Raw genomic sequence first — 17,548 nt, 5'->3', positions numbered from 1 at the left:
ATTGAGCAAATGTTACCAAACAGATAGCAGCAGCTATGCAGTGATAGACAACTGTGGGTAGGTTTAATCATAATTAGGACTCATCACCACACTATAGTGACCAGTGCTCACTGCTGCAAAGTCTACCTCTGGTTTTCCGGCCTGCACCATTACTCCATTACGATTGTTTTCTCCCGTCATATACAGACTTGATCACACGCTGTTTGTGGCTAAATAAGAAATGCCCCACTTTTTTTAAAAACACAGTTCTCATGCTACTTAAATGGTTCTTCGTTTGCAGTGAAGTCCAATACTCATTTTAAACATGTACACTTTTTTAATATTGCATAATTACCGTTGTTGTGCAATAGAAAATGTGGGAACCCATTGCAGTGGGAGCTTGTGTCTCAAGTTTGATAGTGTTACAAAGTTTTCAAGTTCTCGGTGACACGTGCAAGCGGTTTAACAGATAATAAGTATGCAGAGGAATGTGTTATACACCAGTGCTGGCCATCACTAAACTAGTTGTTTTGAAAACTTTCTTGTAAATCATTCATATTTTTAGGTTTTTTGCAGTAAAGTCACGTAGGTAAAAAAAGAATAATAATAAATGAAAATAACTAAATTAAATCACGACGTTTCGGAAGCAACACAAGCCTCCATCATCAGGTGTAACTGCTCCAGTAAAATTACTGTAGCGTGTGAAGAGAGCTATTCAATACACGTGTTTTTTTATATAGGGTGCTGGGCAGGGAGGAGCCAACGTGGTGTTTGTACAATGTATGTACGGTGCATGTACAATGTATGTACGGTGCATGTACAATGTATGTACGGTGCATGTACATGCATTGTACCATTCATGCTCAAGCACCATTCATGCTCAAGCCTGCTTATGCACCCAGATCTGGTGAGATCGGGTGCATTTTGAGTCATTTGGGTGATAGGCTTTTACCAAAGTAGTTTTGTAGCCCTTCATGCCAGAACCACTTGCGTTTGTTGCTGCTGTTGATGTGATGGAAAAAAATGTGAGCACTGGACACCCCTTGCTTGTACCCCCACACAGTGGTGTGTCCCATCCCGTGCCGGAACGGGGGCAGTTGTCAGACGCGGGATAAGTGCCGCTGCCCGGCGAACTTCACGGGGAAGTTCTGTCAAATCGCCGTGCAGTCGCCCAGGGCCTCCGAGGAGCAGGGGGCAGTGGCGGGCGGCCAGGGCGTGTCGCTCACTCACTCGACCTTCTCCATCCCCGTGTCGGGGGTGCACGCCGGAGCTGCTACCCACGGTACCGTCAACCTGCGCCTGACCCGCCTGCGTTTGGACGCGTACCGTTTCCCCTTTGCACATCGCGATCCCCACCACGGTCGCCTACGCCACCCCCACGTGGTGGGCGGAACGCGCGCTAGCCCGCTATGCCGTGGCGTGGGGCCCCTTGCTCGTGTGCGGCCCACTCCTCCCCACGCGGCCACCACCAAGCAAAAGGCCGCCCACCGCCATCACGTTTACTATCCCAGCAGCCTGGACAGCGAGCTTGCCTGAGAACCTTGTTGACTGTTACTAAACGTGGGAGTTTTTTTTACTTTTTTAAAGGATATATGTAGATTTTATTACATACGTAACAACGCAACAATATAACAAAAAAAGGGTGATGTTGTCGTGTAAACTTTGGTGTTGGTTTTTCATTTTACAAGTTCTATGGACAGCCACGTGGTAATATGGTTATTGATGTGTGAATCATTTAATGTGGGTTATATTTGTTGGTATCTATCATGAGGCATGCTTGTGAGTCTAACATTTGTTCATGAAATGCCCTATGCCGGCATGACTCATCGTATTATAATTATACAAGATATTGTGGTGTTAAACATATTAAACATGTTTTAAATCTTGGGTTGCATGTAATAAAGAATTGTTTTTGCAAATATTTAAGCTAAGATGTAAGTAAGATCTTTATTTCTTTGTAACAATATGCTTGAGGCTTATTTTCTTACAACAACAATATACAGAACAATGAGATCGCATTAGTTTTAGGTCCATGGCATTTCGGAGGCCTGTAAAGTAGCATACAGTCAAGTATTTGGAAAACATCAAGTTCCCAAAAAAAATACTCAAACAAAGAGCAGAACAATACCTTTAAAATCTCGTAATGCTGCATCACATTTTAACCACTGGGAACCCATTTTGTTTATAAATTTTCACCACTGCTCCACAGAGCACGATGGTTCTTAACATCATTAATTTTCATTAATAGCAGGGAAACCTGTTTGCCTTTTAAATATGAATCCAGTGAAAGTCATAGCCAACCTGTTGAAGGATTGGCAGCTAAATTAGTCCTGACTAGCTTGTATATCAATAGCTCGGCATCTTTTTAATTTCCTTTCTCTGTTGGCTAGTCTTTTGAAAATTTGATTCGTGGATTTGATGTCGGTGCCATTTTCATTAAAATCTTCTGTAATGTTAGAGGCGTGTGCTGACAATTCCAAGGGACACATTTTAAATTCATGCCATGTTTCCACCCCCACCCCCCCCCCCCAGCTGTCCAATGGTCAAAGAAAGTTGGCAAAGATATGATTTATCTGAACTTAGAGCCCAATGATAAATTAACCACCACAAAATCCAATAAAATGTGGTCGTAGTGAAGACCTTAGAATGATAAACCACATCACAGTTATTGATGATGTGGTCGGGTAAAGCGCAGGGGATAAGGCTGGCGAGCCTGAGCACCATGTCTTCACAGACCCAGGATGCACTGGTGGTGGTCCAGCAGCTGCATTGTTTGAGGCCGCCACTGGCAGTGCAACAGAAAGCAAAGAGCACTTCATGGCTTTGCATGCATGGTTCTTAAAACTTGAGGAGCCTCCTTTCATTGGCAGAGCTCTTATGGTATTATTTAAAGTAAAGTTTGCAATCATTACTACATTGCAGAGAGTAGGGATTATTAAAATATTCTTAGGTTTTTTCGGTAAAGTCACGTAGGTAAAAAAATTAAAATTAATCAAAGTAAAATAAAATAAAAATCACGACGTTTCGGAGGCAACACAAGCTTCCGTCTTCAGTGTTGCCTCCGAAACGTCGTGATTTTTATTTTATTTTATTTTTATTAATTTAAATTATTTTTTTACCTACGTGACTTTACCGAAAAAAACCTAAGAATATGAATCCTTGCAGTCACGAAAGCTTCAAATCTAGAATTATTAAAATAGTGTGGAATGATAATAAAACATTTACAAGTCTATGAATGATAATTATATATCAAATCTTTTTTTTTTGACTATGCATAATAATCAACATGCATCACACTTTTTTTTATGAAGCAATAAAATCCACTGAGGAATTGAACCTCAAGAGAATTTACTGCTTCAATGAAGAGGCTTGTCATTGGGGAATTTATGGGCCTCTGATTTATGATCTTCTAGCTATGGAAGGCAGTAACATATAACATTTTGTTTGACAATAATCATATATATTACTTATACCGCTTATGTGTCTATATAATGTTGTGGTTATTATTTACTATTTTGAAGTAAATGAAGTGTCAGGTTAGGCACTTATTTCCAATTAGAGAAGGCATTTTTCCCATGGCATATTTTCGGCATCGTGCATTTATAACCCAGCACTGTGATTGCTATTCATGCTTGCTATGCGGTGTGTGTGTCACCGTGACATATACCTTTGACCTAGAACTTTGCCCTGTGTTTTGCAGTGAAGATATCGCCGAGTGTAGCGAACGTGCACGTGCGGCACCCGCAGGCGGCCTCCGTGCAGGTGCACCAGGTGTCGCGCGTCGAGACGGGCCCAGGCCATCATTACAAGCGGGACCACCAGCACCACAGTCACAGCCACAGCCAAAGCCACAGCCAAAGTCACAGCCAAAGTCACAGCCAAAGTCACAGCCAAAGTCACAGCCAAAGCCACAGCCACGGGCAGATTCCGCACCATTCGCAGTTGCAGCAGCAGCAGCAACAGCAGACGTACACCTACCCGATACAGCAGCCTGCGTCCCAGCCCAGGCCTCAGCCCAAGCCGCTTGGCCGCTGCTTCCAGGAGACCAACCCAGGGCAGCAGGTGTGCTCTGCTGTGTGTTTGTGTGTCAACGTGTGTACGTTGTTGTGTTTGCTTATTTTTCGGGCATTTTTAATGTGTGCGTCTGCATGCAGATTCAGGCCATCTTGTATGTTGTACAATTGCAGCAGCGAAATCGGCAACCGTAACCACATACGGGCACAGGTGGAAAATAAAATGTACACTTCCTCGAAACACCAGTTTTTTTCCCCTCTGTTATTGTGCCAATGGCCTCCTCCCCCACTGAGATGGTTGTGCTTTATTGCAGTGCGGCAAACCACTGCCGGGCCTCCTCAAGCAGGAGGACTGCTGCGGTAGTGTGGGCAGCTCCTGGGGCTTCAATAAGTGCAGCAAGTGTCCAGCCACAGCCGGTGAGCTCCTCCCCCGCACTGGTGCAGGCCTGCCCAGCCGCTGTCCATCCCACTCGCCCTTGTTCACCAACTGTGCAAAACCACACCAATGTGTGCTTTTCGTCAGTATGTTCAATGTATGGTGGGCTGCACATGTTTTGGCATGTTTTGACATGGTATTATCTGTCATCTATTATACTTAGTGCTGCTTGTTGCTAACCACTTGGCACTTTGCATTTGATTTGATTTTTTCTCACCACTCAGACGAGAGTTTGTGATTATCGAAGGTGTGACAGAAGTTTGGAAGGGATGATGCACCTTAATTTATTCACAAGCAGAACATTAAATTGATGTCCTTTGCACATTCTGTCGAACACAAACATTTTAAATGTATATCTCCAGCCCAAGTCTTGAGCCTTACCTGTTCATACTCCAGTCGTGTTTATGTAACAGCGCTTTCATAAGTGTACACTTTTGTTCAAAAGGCTTTTTAGAGAAATGGTAAAACATTTTTTTTAAACAAACCCTTGCTTTTCATACTCAAAAGCCTCCCTTTTGGTACAAAGGAAAACATTTTCTTAAACAATTACTAGCATTCATTTCAGTTAAATGCAGTATTCTTATTTATAAGTCAGAATGTTTTATTCAATCATAAATGCAACACTTTTCTCTTAGCAGCTACAGATGAAAATGTTTATCCCATGCCAAGTATATGTTGGGAATTTTGCACGTTTCTTTCCGACTGTTTTTTCACATGTCTGGACCTGCCTTTCTGTGAGTTCACCTGCACAATGCATGTGTGGAATTCAGACGAAATTTCGGCTTCAAATACAGGATTTTTTTAAGTTCTAAAGTGTTACTCCATATCATATCATAAACAAACTAACTGTAGGTCTTGCACCCTTTCTTTGCGTATTGCCACAATATAGGACTGACACACAAGAGGGCTCACATATTACATACCTGCCCATGCATAGCTTTGCAAATGGAAAATATGGTGAGAGTTGTATCAACAACACATGTTTAAATTCAACAAGTGGGACCGCTCTCACAGCCAAGTTTATCCACATGAAGTGCACCATGCCACACAGTAACTACCTCGCTTGGTATGCAGAATGTCGCGGGTTGGATCCCGACCCTGAAGCCTCTATGTTATCCCCGTGGTCGCGTGGATTTTTCTACGGGCCCTCCGGTTTTTCCCTCCATATTTATAAACATGCGTTTGTATTTGGCTGCTATAAATGTCCACATGAAAAGCCACTTTGTTGGGCTGTGATTTGTGGCCAGATCGTTTCTGAAAAAGAGCTATACAGTTAAAAAAAAATAGTAAAAGACTTTCAGCTGGTAGCTTTATGTCAGGTCCATGGCACACCAGGTCTGATGTTGAATTCCTAGGTGCGCACTCTGGGTGCGACCCTTCCTTTTTATAAAAAAGAACATTTGTATTAGATTTTTGCAGTACACAAAAACAAAGGCCATTCTGCAGAATGTTGAGCGACAAAAAGACACAACTCCACGTGAATATCCGCCAGGCCCATGTACCCGACGTGTCCTGGTTGATGAGAGGTGGGGGGGGACACACAACCCAAGGAGGTACGACGCTTTCTTAATAGGTAGTCTCGGCAAACACATGTCACATGTCGAGTGGTCCAAGTGTTTCAAAGGCAGAATATTAAACGTTAACAGCGGGCGAACACTAAAAAATGTTATAGATAGTAATTTTATCAGTGCTCATCGATATTGTGACACAATTGACCCTGTGGTTTGGCTAATGTAACTTGTTGAAGCATTTTGTCAGTATTTAGCCATACATTATGACATGAATGTCACTCCATACAGAATGTAGCTTTATGAAAACGATATGGGGGGATATGGATTGGGTGGTGCAATGATTCATGCAGTGTCCCTGGCTACCTGCGTTTGATTCTTGACCACGACTAACTTCAGTGTGGCCTGGTCCCCGGGCCTTTCTCCCCTTCACACTCACCCATAACTGCTCAGTCGTGTAGTGTGGTTAAACAATCCCCTTTGACTGATGAAGCAATGGGAGGCCCTCATCCAGCAGTGGATTGGAAAGGCCTGTAAATTATTGACTGCACTCTTTCGGTGTTTCTGTATCCGTGGTATGTATGGCTGGAGACCAGCTTTCAGTTGCATAAAATCCTTGACTACTTTCCCCTTGGTCGGTTATATTCAACAATGTGACCTCGGTATGCTTGACTGCAGAACGTTCATGGTAATACCATATGTAAGGAGACCCTAGTTCCGTTTCCACAAGTAAATAATTAAAACGTATATACATGTGCAGATACATCTTTTTTAATTTTCTTTTCTTGTGGAAACAAAATGGGATTCTACTTACAACTTTTATTTGTATTAATCCCGTGTGCTTTCATAAAACATAGTGGGCAGTATTACATATATGTATAGAGATTATGAAACACGCAGCTGAGTCAACTTACCAGTGCCTAGCACTTGGATATATTGTGCGAGGCCGTACTGATCGACTGCCGCAGCGTTGGTGTCCTGTGGCTGTGTGGGCCACTGTCATCCATGTTTGGGCACTTCTTGGATCACCGCACGTGAATGCTATCCGGTGGAGGGTTTGTGTCACTCGTGAGAGGAGGGATTGTGTGTGAATGTGTGTCATGTACGGTAATCGGCCGGTGCTGGCGGTAAGCCACGGTCGCTTAACGTTTCCACTGTAGATGATTTATGGAGAAGGAATCCACAAGCAGGTTGCACGACGAACAACTCTATTACAGCTTTACATTTGGTTCTCATTTCTTGTACTTGTGTGTGTTTTACAGTGAGGATCTTATAAGGTAACGTTACGCGTGTTATCCCCCCGTAGAGATGGATAGGCATATGGAAGTTGTGTTTAATGCTTACCTGCCAGCCGTCGTTGTCTTGGTGTAATGTGCACAATTTGATTATGTGTCTCGCGTGGACATTTTTAGAGGCGGCCAAATTTCCCTATGTCGAGGGGTGGTGGGCCAAGCCCTTGATTGGCAGCATGATGACAGCCAGGGTTGTCTCGCAGCTTCATCCAGACCACAGCAAGGGATGTCGTCTTGTCAGAAAGCCAGTTCTGGTGCGAAAAGGGGTTGAGACGGAGGTGCTGGAGGGGGAGGGCTTATTATGTTTCCCATTTCATCAGAAACGTTTTTATGCCCTTGTTTCTGGCTAACAAGCGCCAGCAGTTTTATATATACACTCGTAAAGATATGCAGTCATTCTTGCGTGCGTTCGATTGCCAACAGATAAACCCGTGTTCGGTTTATGAGCCAAGCTGGACGGCCGCTGGGCCATATGTGGCAGAATTGCAGTTTAACATTAAAAACAGACATGGTTTGCGAGCGCATAAACAACAGCTGGAGCAGAGGCACATGCTTTTCATTTAGAGACATAAAGTTGTAGTTGTATGTCATCTCTTTACTTTGTTTAAAGAGTCGAGGCTGGCAGGAGTTACGGCCATTCTATTTGGTAATTGAATGTCGCTAAGAAATGAAAGCATTGGCATACGCGCGTGTCGTCTGCACAGATGGATCGCAAAGGAATTTAGTTTGACAAGGTCTCGTTGTTTACACAACATGTGTAGAGCGTCTAAAATAACCCTTTTATATACTGTACAGGGCTAGTGGGTAACGCGGAGAGATTCAATGGTAATGCATTACTTATCGGGAGTTTATTCCCTGTACAAATAATGTTAAAGATTACATTGTTTTGCAAATCTAACGGTTGCAAAAGCACCCATATTTGTCCCAATTAATTGTGTGATATTAAAACGGGGCTTGTACGTACGCTGGGTTATTGCATATGATATAACCGATAAGCAGCACTGAGGCTAATAAGTCAAATGATCAGATCAATCTTGTTTTTAGTAAGTTTGACCTTGTTTGCATAAACTACCTATCTTAAGCTCTTAAAAGACATTTCATTCTTAGAAGTTGGTTGAGTGGCCGAATAGGAGTTGCAATGACAGATAGATATGTACATGTCAAAACTCGTTCAGAGTTTGCTTGTACTGAATCGATGCCGCTGAAATTATACATCCCCAGAAGAACATGAGTTGTGTAAAAAATATTTTTGTTATTCTGTGGAGAGATGGATATGTGAAGGAGACTGTCTGCTTAACTACTTTGTTCCCTATATTTTTCCCAACGACGCGATTTTATTATTTTTGACATGCACACAGATAATTATCTGCATATTTTTATTACGTAGAAATGGCACATCAATATTGTTTTAGTCATTGTCAATGCAAGGTTTGAACTTTGGCATCAGTATGCAATGGAACAATTTTACATCCAATGGCACAGGGTATTGTTCACTTTACAGGAGATGACGCACTTTTTTTTTATTCCCCCACAGTCATCTTACAGCGACAGTGGTTGAATTGAACTTCAGTTTTCAAACCGGCACCATCTATAAACGCAGCAAGCTACATACATTACAGCACTAAGGTTCCAGCATGTGCTGTATTTCATATTGTTTAGCGAAACTAGTTAATAAATAAATTGATCCCATTTAGTAGGCGCTCCTATTTGGGATTATGATTGATTATGATACAAAATACTGTACTTTAATCTATACTTGATCAGGAGTAGTTTCACTTTTTTTCCCAGTTTCCACCAAATCCCCTTTTATAGTTTACATAAGCTCAGCATGATATTAGCTGATATTCATTGGTCTTTTCTATAATTTGATTGTTTGTATATATGGGGTCAATAGTACAAACACATTTTCTCAAACCAGGTTCTTCTTTAGGAGAGATTGTTCTCTCAATCGATCATTGTTAAATTCTCGACTATCTTCATGAACCATCTATATATATGTGTTATGAGGCGAATGGTTCTGCAGTTCTTAAAATCAGTTTTGTCTCTGGGCTTCAATATCATATATTTAATGTCTGCTTGTATACATTTAGTAAATAGGTCCACTCATTTTGATTCGACGGCTGCGGTGGCCACAGTTATGAGGTTAATGATGCCCGCAAGATTCAATGGAAGTATATAGGTTCCTATAGAGTTGGAGTGGGTTTTTTTGTAGTGTTGCTGACGGGCATGAAAAACTGCTTGGCTTTTCTATCAAAGTAAATGTGATTCATGAACCCTGGAGAGCTGAGAAAAAAATAAAATCCTCATCAAATTATGGCTCCACAAGGATAACCCCAACAATGTCAGCGGGAGAACTCAATCGTGTAATTCATGAAGCGTTTTTTTACATGGCCCTGCTATGAAGTTATCCTGCAACGATTTTCCAACGTTTGCATTCCAGAATTTCAAAGAGAATGCAAAGAAAAGATGAATGTTTTAGAATGTTTTATGATAAGTACCCACTTGCCTCAAACCTGCATAATTTTCTACGAGGAATCTGCCACCATCATCCTGCATGCCTCTATCTGCCTTTCCCGTTGAAATGGTGTCGAGATGGCGTTCAATAACAACTCGTCTGGTTTATTGAATGCAGAGTTGCACACTTACCTTTGACCTTCCAGAGAAGAAGAAGTTTTCCTCCAGGAGTCATAGCAGTGATGGATGGTCCAAAGTTCACAGCTCTTTTCACGCTCGGACTTGTGCAGCGTTCGTACCCTCTTCATTGAAGGCCATCCTAAAATGTGCACCGCCTTTCTCTTCTGTGAGCTTTTACGTTTGGGATTAGCGCACCTCCGCGTACACATGCCCTAAAAGAAAAAGAGCCGAGTTTTGGCTTGCTTTGTCACCTGCTGTCACAGTCTCAAACCTATTGCCCCGTAGCGCACCTCCTTGTGATAAGGTAACTCAGAGCATTCCAGTGTGTTGTGGGATCATCTCTGAGTCATCCGTCTCCTGTCAGGTACACACAGTGCGCTGATGGCCTCACTGCAAACAAAAATAAGATTGTTTTTTTTTCAACGGCTGTTGAAAAAAAAGATTACGGTTGGAAATCCAGAAAGTGAACAGTATGAAGAGATATATCCCCGAAGTGTTGTAAGATAGATTACTTCTTGAAATGTTATGGTTACCTTAAGAAGGCATCACTCTTCAAAAGTTGGGTTATTTATTTTCTTTAAGAAGGTAAATTATGCAATTCTCATGGGGAAGGTTGCTTCTCTCACTTGTGTGTTGTGATACGAAGCGGCCGTGCTTGCATTTCTTTGATCCGTGTGCGTAGCAATGTCACTCGGTAACGTGTCGCACGTTTCCATGCTGCTGGGACAATAACTGGACGGTCGTGTTTGTTTCCCGATTTAACTGGCAAGAGAGAGGAACGAGCCTCTGCAATGCAGGCGTGGAATGGTTTTGGCCGCAAAAGCCACATGACTCTTGTCAAGCCTCAGTTTGAAGATGATGTCCCCATGCGAACTATGAGTGGTGACAGCTCTGGCTGCGTGTCGGTTAAAAATGGATGTTGCCGTGCACAAGTGATGACAATTGGACTTGCCATCTTGCGATCATAATATTTCCTGTTGACAAAGAAAGAACATTGTGGCTGGCAAGTGGTATTTACCAAAGGAAATTTGCCATCGGAAAACTTTGACGAGCGTGGCGCCAAAGACAATGCGGTCCCACACGAGCAGAATGGAGTGACAGCACTTTTCACTCCATTTCGGCATCTAACAGTTTATCTGAATGCATCTTTTGGAACCCACAGCCAGCACGAGTATACATTTATATCTGTATTTTCTGTCGTTTACTGCTGAGCTACATAGCTCATGAAGGTCATTTGCCTGCCACAGGCATGCAATTTCATCAAGCCGATTATGTTTCTTCAGCCTAGTTGGCAGATCCCGCTTAGCGGTGCAAGCGTCAAGTACGAGCGAGATGCATGGCTCTGTTTCCAGGCTCGATTAGAGGCGTTAATCCTCCAGCGCTCTCCTTCGTGTTCTCCGAAACACTGAGAGCCTAGCAAGTGTGAACCACAGAGGTGGCGGTCCTTCACAGGACAGTGTGACAGATGTAGCCGAAAGGCGTGGGTCAGGAGCAGTGGCATGGCTCGGAAACCGCTGGAGTCGCACACTTGCTGTCCTAGGAGGAAAGTCAACACGCGGAAGGGGCGCATCTCTCTGTCGTAGCCTGTGCCTGACAGCCATGGGTGGCAGAGCAAGGAGGCATTGATGGGCGCTAAGTGGCCCCCCCGTGTGACTTAGACAAAATGCTCTGCCAGTTTCCATGCGGTAAAGCAGCAGTGGGGTTTGCAGGTGCAGGGTACGCATTCCCCAATCAAGAGTGCAGCGTCGTGCACGCACCGGCGACGTGATTTGGCTCTATTCATGCAGATCTACTTATGCAAAGAGGCAAGGGCACTCGGAAATCCTGGTTGTTGCCCCCTCTGTGCATGCATTGGACAGCTTGGACAAAAAAAAACTGCTCAGTGGAACACTTGCAGGACATATTGTGACTTCTCAATGTTGATCATTATTAAATCCTTAAGTGCTGGACTCATCAAAGATTTTCTCAAGCTGAACGTTACTGCTGCCTCGGATGCCATCTGAATGGCTCATGACTGTATACTAGTAATATAACAAAAGGGAAATTTGTGAATATGTGTGTCTGTTCGAAATGTTTAGCATATTTCCCAACATTCAACAAACTTGAAATTTGGCACGTGGGTAGCTTCCAGACTGTACACAATGCAAAAAGTATAAAAATAGACTTTTGTATTTTCGGGGGGGAGGGCGCAATAATGGATATATTTTGCACGGCAAGTGAGCGGTGACGTCACATGTGATGTCACACGCATGCAGCTGCGTCACGCAGTGTGCCTGCTGACGTCACGCATCCCACCCCCACCCTCCGCGTAGGCCGTGTATTAATCCAAGACAAGAATCCAAGTCTCGGGCGAAGCCGGGTAGTAAAGCTAGTTAGTAATATATTAGTTATATGGATCTTATTTTATTAGTGATGCCCATATGCAATCACCATATGTGTATGTATGTTGAACTTCTCTCGCACCGTACATAACCAACCGTACTAATTGTTGTGCATATTTTAACATAAAAAATGGTTAAAACACCTACTGCAGTGTGTATATATAGGTGGTCTATGTCAAATGGTGAATTTATTTCAAATGAATATTCTAAGGATTTAAAAGTTTTGAGTGGGTAGACCTTTGCAATTTCACACATTCCACGAAGCATTGGCCAGCCTGGTTTTAAGGGCTGGATAATCTCACTCTGGCAGCTTCAACCACACGTCCAAGTCTGTAGCCACCACCCTTTTAAACCTACCACAGTAAACATAAATGAAAGGAATGTCTTTGGCAAAGAGAGAGCTGTGATTATCATCACGGAAAATTCAGCGACCGCCTTGTTACTTTGCTATTTTTTTCTCCTATGTTGTTGAGTGGCCTGAGTTTAGAATAACCCTTCAGAGTGTTCACTGCTGCGATTATACTGCTCACTAATTTTGATTGTGCAAAAAAACACACCAAGGAAATATGTCTTGCTTTAATTATCTTCTAGCACATATAGTCTGCTTGAATTCGAGTGTTGCTTCGTGTTTTTGAGTTATCCTGCCCCCTGTCATAGTAATGTGGAATGTGGCACCATCACAGTCTCATGGCCGACATTCTATACACTCCTATGTGCAAGGGGACATTTTGGCTTTGACTGTCATACGGTAAGTATAATTGTTGGATTTGATATAGCAAGGAAGACTAATGAAGGGACGATTTAATTTTTTTCCTCAAATGTTGGACTTTTGTATTTTTTTTCGCAGTTCAGACACAGCCTGGGAGCAGTGCCATGGTCGAGTGCAGACAGGGCTTCAAGAGGGAGAGTGCGACCCAGTGCCGAGGTGAGCGCACGTGCCTGCGCCGTACACTGCCCCCGCTGCTCTTGCCACAGACTAGCGCTCTCACCGACAAAATAACCGACGCTCGCGGTGCAGTGCGGTGCCAGTGTTAGTCGCAGACCTGTGTGCATCACCTGTCCGGTTCGTAGTTTATCATCTGGTGTTTCCTGTGATAAAGAGGTGGTCATTTGCTTTGAATGTGTTCTGGAGATGTTCACTCCTATAATTGATATTCCGGTCAACACCATTTTCATTGGCTTGGCTGGAAGTTTATGGAAAATTCTTATCTCGTGATAGCTGTGTTTCTCTTGGGTCCGATTTATTAGCTAGCGTCAGATGGGCTGCTTCACAGCCAAGCGCCCGGAAGTTCACTCTTGTCTTCCCCACCGTGCTTCTAGATATCAACGAGTGCCTGATCCAGGGCGCATGCCCCAATGCCGACTGCCTCAACACCCAAGGCAGCTACAGGTGCATCTGCAAGTCGGGCTTCACCCTGGATTCCACCACTAACCGCTGCATATGTGAGTCTGCGCTCGCGGTCACATGCTCGTTGAGGCTTCACGGGGAGGCACACGTGCCATCGTCCGAGTCGTCACACTATCTGAAATAATGTTCCAAACATCGTACAGTAAAAAAGCTGAAACATTGGCATTTCATAGTTTGTGTATATTAAAATTTAATATTTTAACCTGATTCTCAAAATGAATTGCCCAGCAAATTTAACATGCTTTTACGGCACCTCATAATGTGAACATTAACGCAAATCTTTTTTTTCAAGAGACATCACTGTTATGATTGACATCGCCATTAATTGTCTACAACCGTAAATACATTTATGGAATTTTTATATTCATTGTAAAGAATATGCTTTAAAAAACTGTGTTTCCTGTGAGACTGCATAGGTTTCGCTCATATTTTTGGGGGAGAGTTTGTTCGTGTAAGAACGGCAGTCCGATATTCAATTTCTTTCTGGAAGTTGGATGCAACATGTATGAATGCCGTTTGATTGACTTGGACTTTCAGACCGCTTGAAACACATCTCAATGTCTTTCTCATTGCATGAGCTCCTCTGACTTGGCTCTTTAAGCTGACTTGTAACATTGATGGCGTGTCGAGTATTTGGACGTATATCTCAGCCACAAACAGTGGGGCCAGTGTTTTGTATATTTAGGCTACAATTTGATCGAGTGCAGTCATAATTTCATCATTTAGCGTGGAAGATTTTTACTCCTAAATGTATTGGTGTGCTCCATCATGAAATGTTTGAAAATAATAATTATGCATAAGTGTGTTTTACTTACTCCAAAATAAACAAAAATGATTGATTTGTAGTTTTCCTTCAGGTTTACGGTGAATGGTTAATTCATTTCACCTTAAAATTTACAAACAAATAAACAATAATCTCGTGAAAAAAATAACTTTACTTAGTGTACTTGCATGCGTGTCAGTGTTGACATTCACACTGGTCGCGGTTTGAAAATAACTCACCGCTACATTATTTTTAGTCGTAATGGTAGTGACTTAAGTCATTGCCTGAAGTGGGAATATTAAGCCGCTAACAAGCTCGCAACCATTGTTAATAGTTCGTTTGTTTACAATGCGCCTTTTACAGAGAAACCATCAGCAAAGCGCACACCTCAAACATCACACAGGACAAGCAGCTGCTTTAACCATCACCATCAAATGGCCCTTGACGTGATGTGAAACTACGTGAAGAAAACCACGACAATAAACAGTGAATGACGCTGACATAATTGCGACAGGATTCCTTTGTCTTCAACACTTGCCGTTATCCAAAAACAACCTGAAGCACTCGAATTCATCTCTCCACGCTGCTCGTTTCGTGTAGCACATTTAGTAACTGGCCCTGCCACATCCATCACGGTGACATTTCACATTTACCCTGGTTTTTAATTACCGAGTGCTAACCCCACCACCCTTTCCTGTGCCCAGCCAACAAGGCGCTGGCGGAGGAGAAGGAGCTGTGTTTCCACATGGTGGTGGAGCACCGCTGCCAGCACCCCCTGCCTGTGCCCGTGTCGCGGCCCGTGTGCTGCTGCTCCGTGGGTGTGGCCTGGGGCTCCGACTGCCAGCGTTGTCCCGCCAAAAACTCAGGTGCGTGCGTGTGTGTGTGTGTGCGTGTGAGCACGCACACACACGCGCAAACATGCGCATGGAGCGTGCCACACACGGCTGCGAGTGCACGAGCAAGTGGGTGTCTTGATGCCTATTGAAAGACGGTTTCAGAAGGATTAAGTCTTATATCCTATGATAGGGGAAAAAAGTAAGTCTCAGTGTGTCAAAGACTGAGGGTGAATTTGTAAATGTTTGAATCTAAAATGTTCGCATTATAACACCTCAAATTAGGTTGACTAACAGTTTGAAAATATGAATCCGCTTCGCTCCACATGCAGAAACTAAATCATAAATAAAACAGGTTATGATAAGACGGGTGGAGTGTTAGTACAGTGGTCCACATGCTGCATTTCGTGCACACGCACCCGAGATCGATTTCAAACCACGGCTGGGACACTTAAACCTTTACGTTGACTTCCTCTGCCATGCTGCATGTACAGATGCTTACGTTGAGATCTGCCCGGCGGGGCCGGGGCTGGTCTACCACCGCAATCCCGACCCTGTCGTCATGGAAACCATCTGGCTGCACCCTCCACGGCCCGATGATACGGTTCCCAACGAGGCACCGCCACTGCCGGCACCGACCACCCGGCCCACGCCCGCCGCTCCACCTCTCACCGCACGTGAGACACCCCCCCCTCTGCCCCTTGCGAATGTTTCTATTACACAATACGGCTCGGCATTGTCATGCGTCGTAGGGTCCCTCCACATTTAGGTTCTTAACCTGGGGCGCACGGGACCACCCCCTTGTGGGTGCGAGATGCCCTTTCTGGCGGTGCGAGACATGCCAATGTTTTTTGGAGATAAATCATCGAAACAAAAATTAATCGTGAACACGTACGTACAACTACTTTGTTTCATCAAACCTGTGTATTTATTAACTTTAAACATGTTTTTACGATTGAGAACCAAAGGGGTGCAAGGCTGCAGCAAAGGTTAAGAACCTTCGAGTATTTGGCTGATATTTCCATATGATAAGCCACTTCGTTGAGTTGTCGTTTGGGGCCAGGTCGCTTCTGAAAAGGAGCTATAATAGTTTAGTTCAAGTTTAGTTAAATTCCGTAGAGCACACCGCAACGAGAATGCAGGTTATGATTTGTAAAACAGCAGGCTTCTGTGTTTTTGTCTTGCAGCTGTTCCACGTAGGGAAGCAATGGTAAGATTTTTTAAAGTATTTTATTTACATACAAACATTAAATGTGAGATGTTTGGATGTGAAGGTAATGTCGGAAAGTAAATATCCGACCAGATGCACATCACATTCTTGAGACTGATTTACATAGGAATTTGAATGTATTATCATTGCTTGCGCAAATCTTAATGCTAATATAACATGATTTTCATGTTACCTATAAATATGCGCGCCTTAAACATTTTCATGCAATAACAATTTGCCTTTGCTTTCAGACAACGCCACCCCAGCGTGAACCCACAATACAAATGAAAGGTTTGATATTTTTTGTTATTTTGCTCCTTGTAAGTTTACACATCATTGCAGGAATGCAATCTCATTGTGCGCTGTCATCCGGTCCATGTCGTCAAGCTATGAAATAGCCAGCGACGTACGGGTGCCGTCAGGCGCACGTCTGCTCGGCGAGTGCTGAGCGAAACGTGGTCACCAAATACTTTCCCCTCCAAAAGAATCTGCCTTTTTAGAGCCTTTCACACTCGCTGATCCAGGCAGGGCCTTCACGCTTTGCTGAACGTGTTATGGCTCAAACTGTGGCTTAGCGGGGAAGAAATATGCATCCTGCATCCGTCATGCAATCGTGCTGCACTGGAAATGTACCTTACCCAACAGTTTGCGATAACACTCGGCGGATAACTTTTTTTTGTGTGTAACTCTTGTGTAGCAATGAGAGAGAGATCTGTTAACAGGATGTCACGTGTATTTGTGTGCTTGGTTGTCATCAGCTTTTTAGAATCTAGAACTGGTCGTCTTTTTCCCGGAATCCCTTGAGGCAGCACTTTGATTTGTGTGTGTGTGTGCGTGCCCATCTCTTCAATCAGAGCGGCTTATTTCAACTGTGGCACCGAAGCAGGTGGACCCCGAGGTGACCACGAAGAAAAACGCACTAAGCATCATTACTCCCGAGGAGCCTGACACAGGTGGAAGAGGGAATGCATGTGTCTGTGTGTCTGTGTATGTCTGTGTGTCTGCGTGCGTGTATGGGGGGAGCGGTAGTGTAGCGGTTAGCGCGCTGCACTACAAACTTGACAACCTGGGTTCGATTCCCGCTCACGGCC

The 17,548-nt window shown here is 43.7% G+C and overlaps 1 protein-coding gene across 1 annotated transcript in view; it reads left to right on the top strand.

The window, feature by feature from the left end:
• LTBP1 (latent transforming growth factor beta binding protein 1) overlaps positions 1–17,548 on the top strand; it is a 58,211-nt gene that overhangs the window by 19,201 nt on the left and 21,462 nt on the right. The window contains exons 6-15 of the mRNA XM_078595974.1: positions 1,043–1,261; positions 3,680–4,041; positions 4,307–4,409; positions 13,091–13,168; positions 13,564–13,686; positions 15,119–15,280; positions 15,742–15,924; positions 16,435–16,457; positions 16,709–16,748; positions 17,312–17,410. Of these exons, the coding sequence (XP_078452100.1) occupies positions 1,043–1,261; positions 3,680–4,041; positions 4,307–4,409; positions 13,091–13,168; positions 13,564–13,686; positions 15,119–15,280; positions 15,742–15,924; positions 16,435–16,457; positions 16,709–16,748; positions 17,312–17,410 (1,392 nt within the window). The remainder of the gene's footprint in view (positions 1–1,042; positions 1,262–3,679; positions 4,042–4,306; positions 4,410–13,090; positions 13,169–13,563; positions 13,687–15,118; positions 15,281–15,741; positions 15,925–16,434; positions 16,458–16,708; positions 16,749–17,311; positions 17,411–17,548) is intronic.

This window comes from Lampetra planeri, chromosome 7 (assembly GCF_965212315.1).
Source record: "Lampetra planeri chromosome 7, kcLamPlan1.2.h2, whole genome shotgun sequence".
In the NCBI taxonomy this organism is placed as follows: Eukaryota; Metazoa; Chordata; class Hyperoartia; order Petromyzontiformes; family Petromyzontidae; genus Lampetra; species Lampetra planeri.
This window is presented reverse-complemented; position numbering and strand designations above follow the sequence as displayed.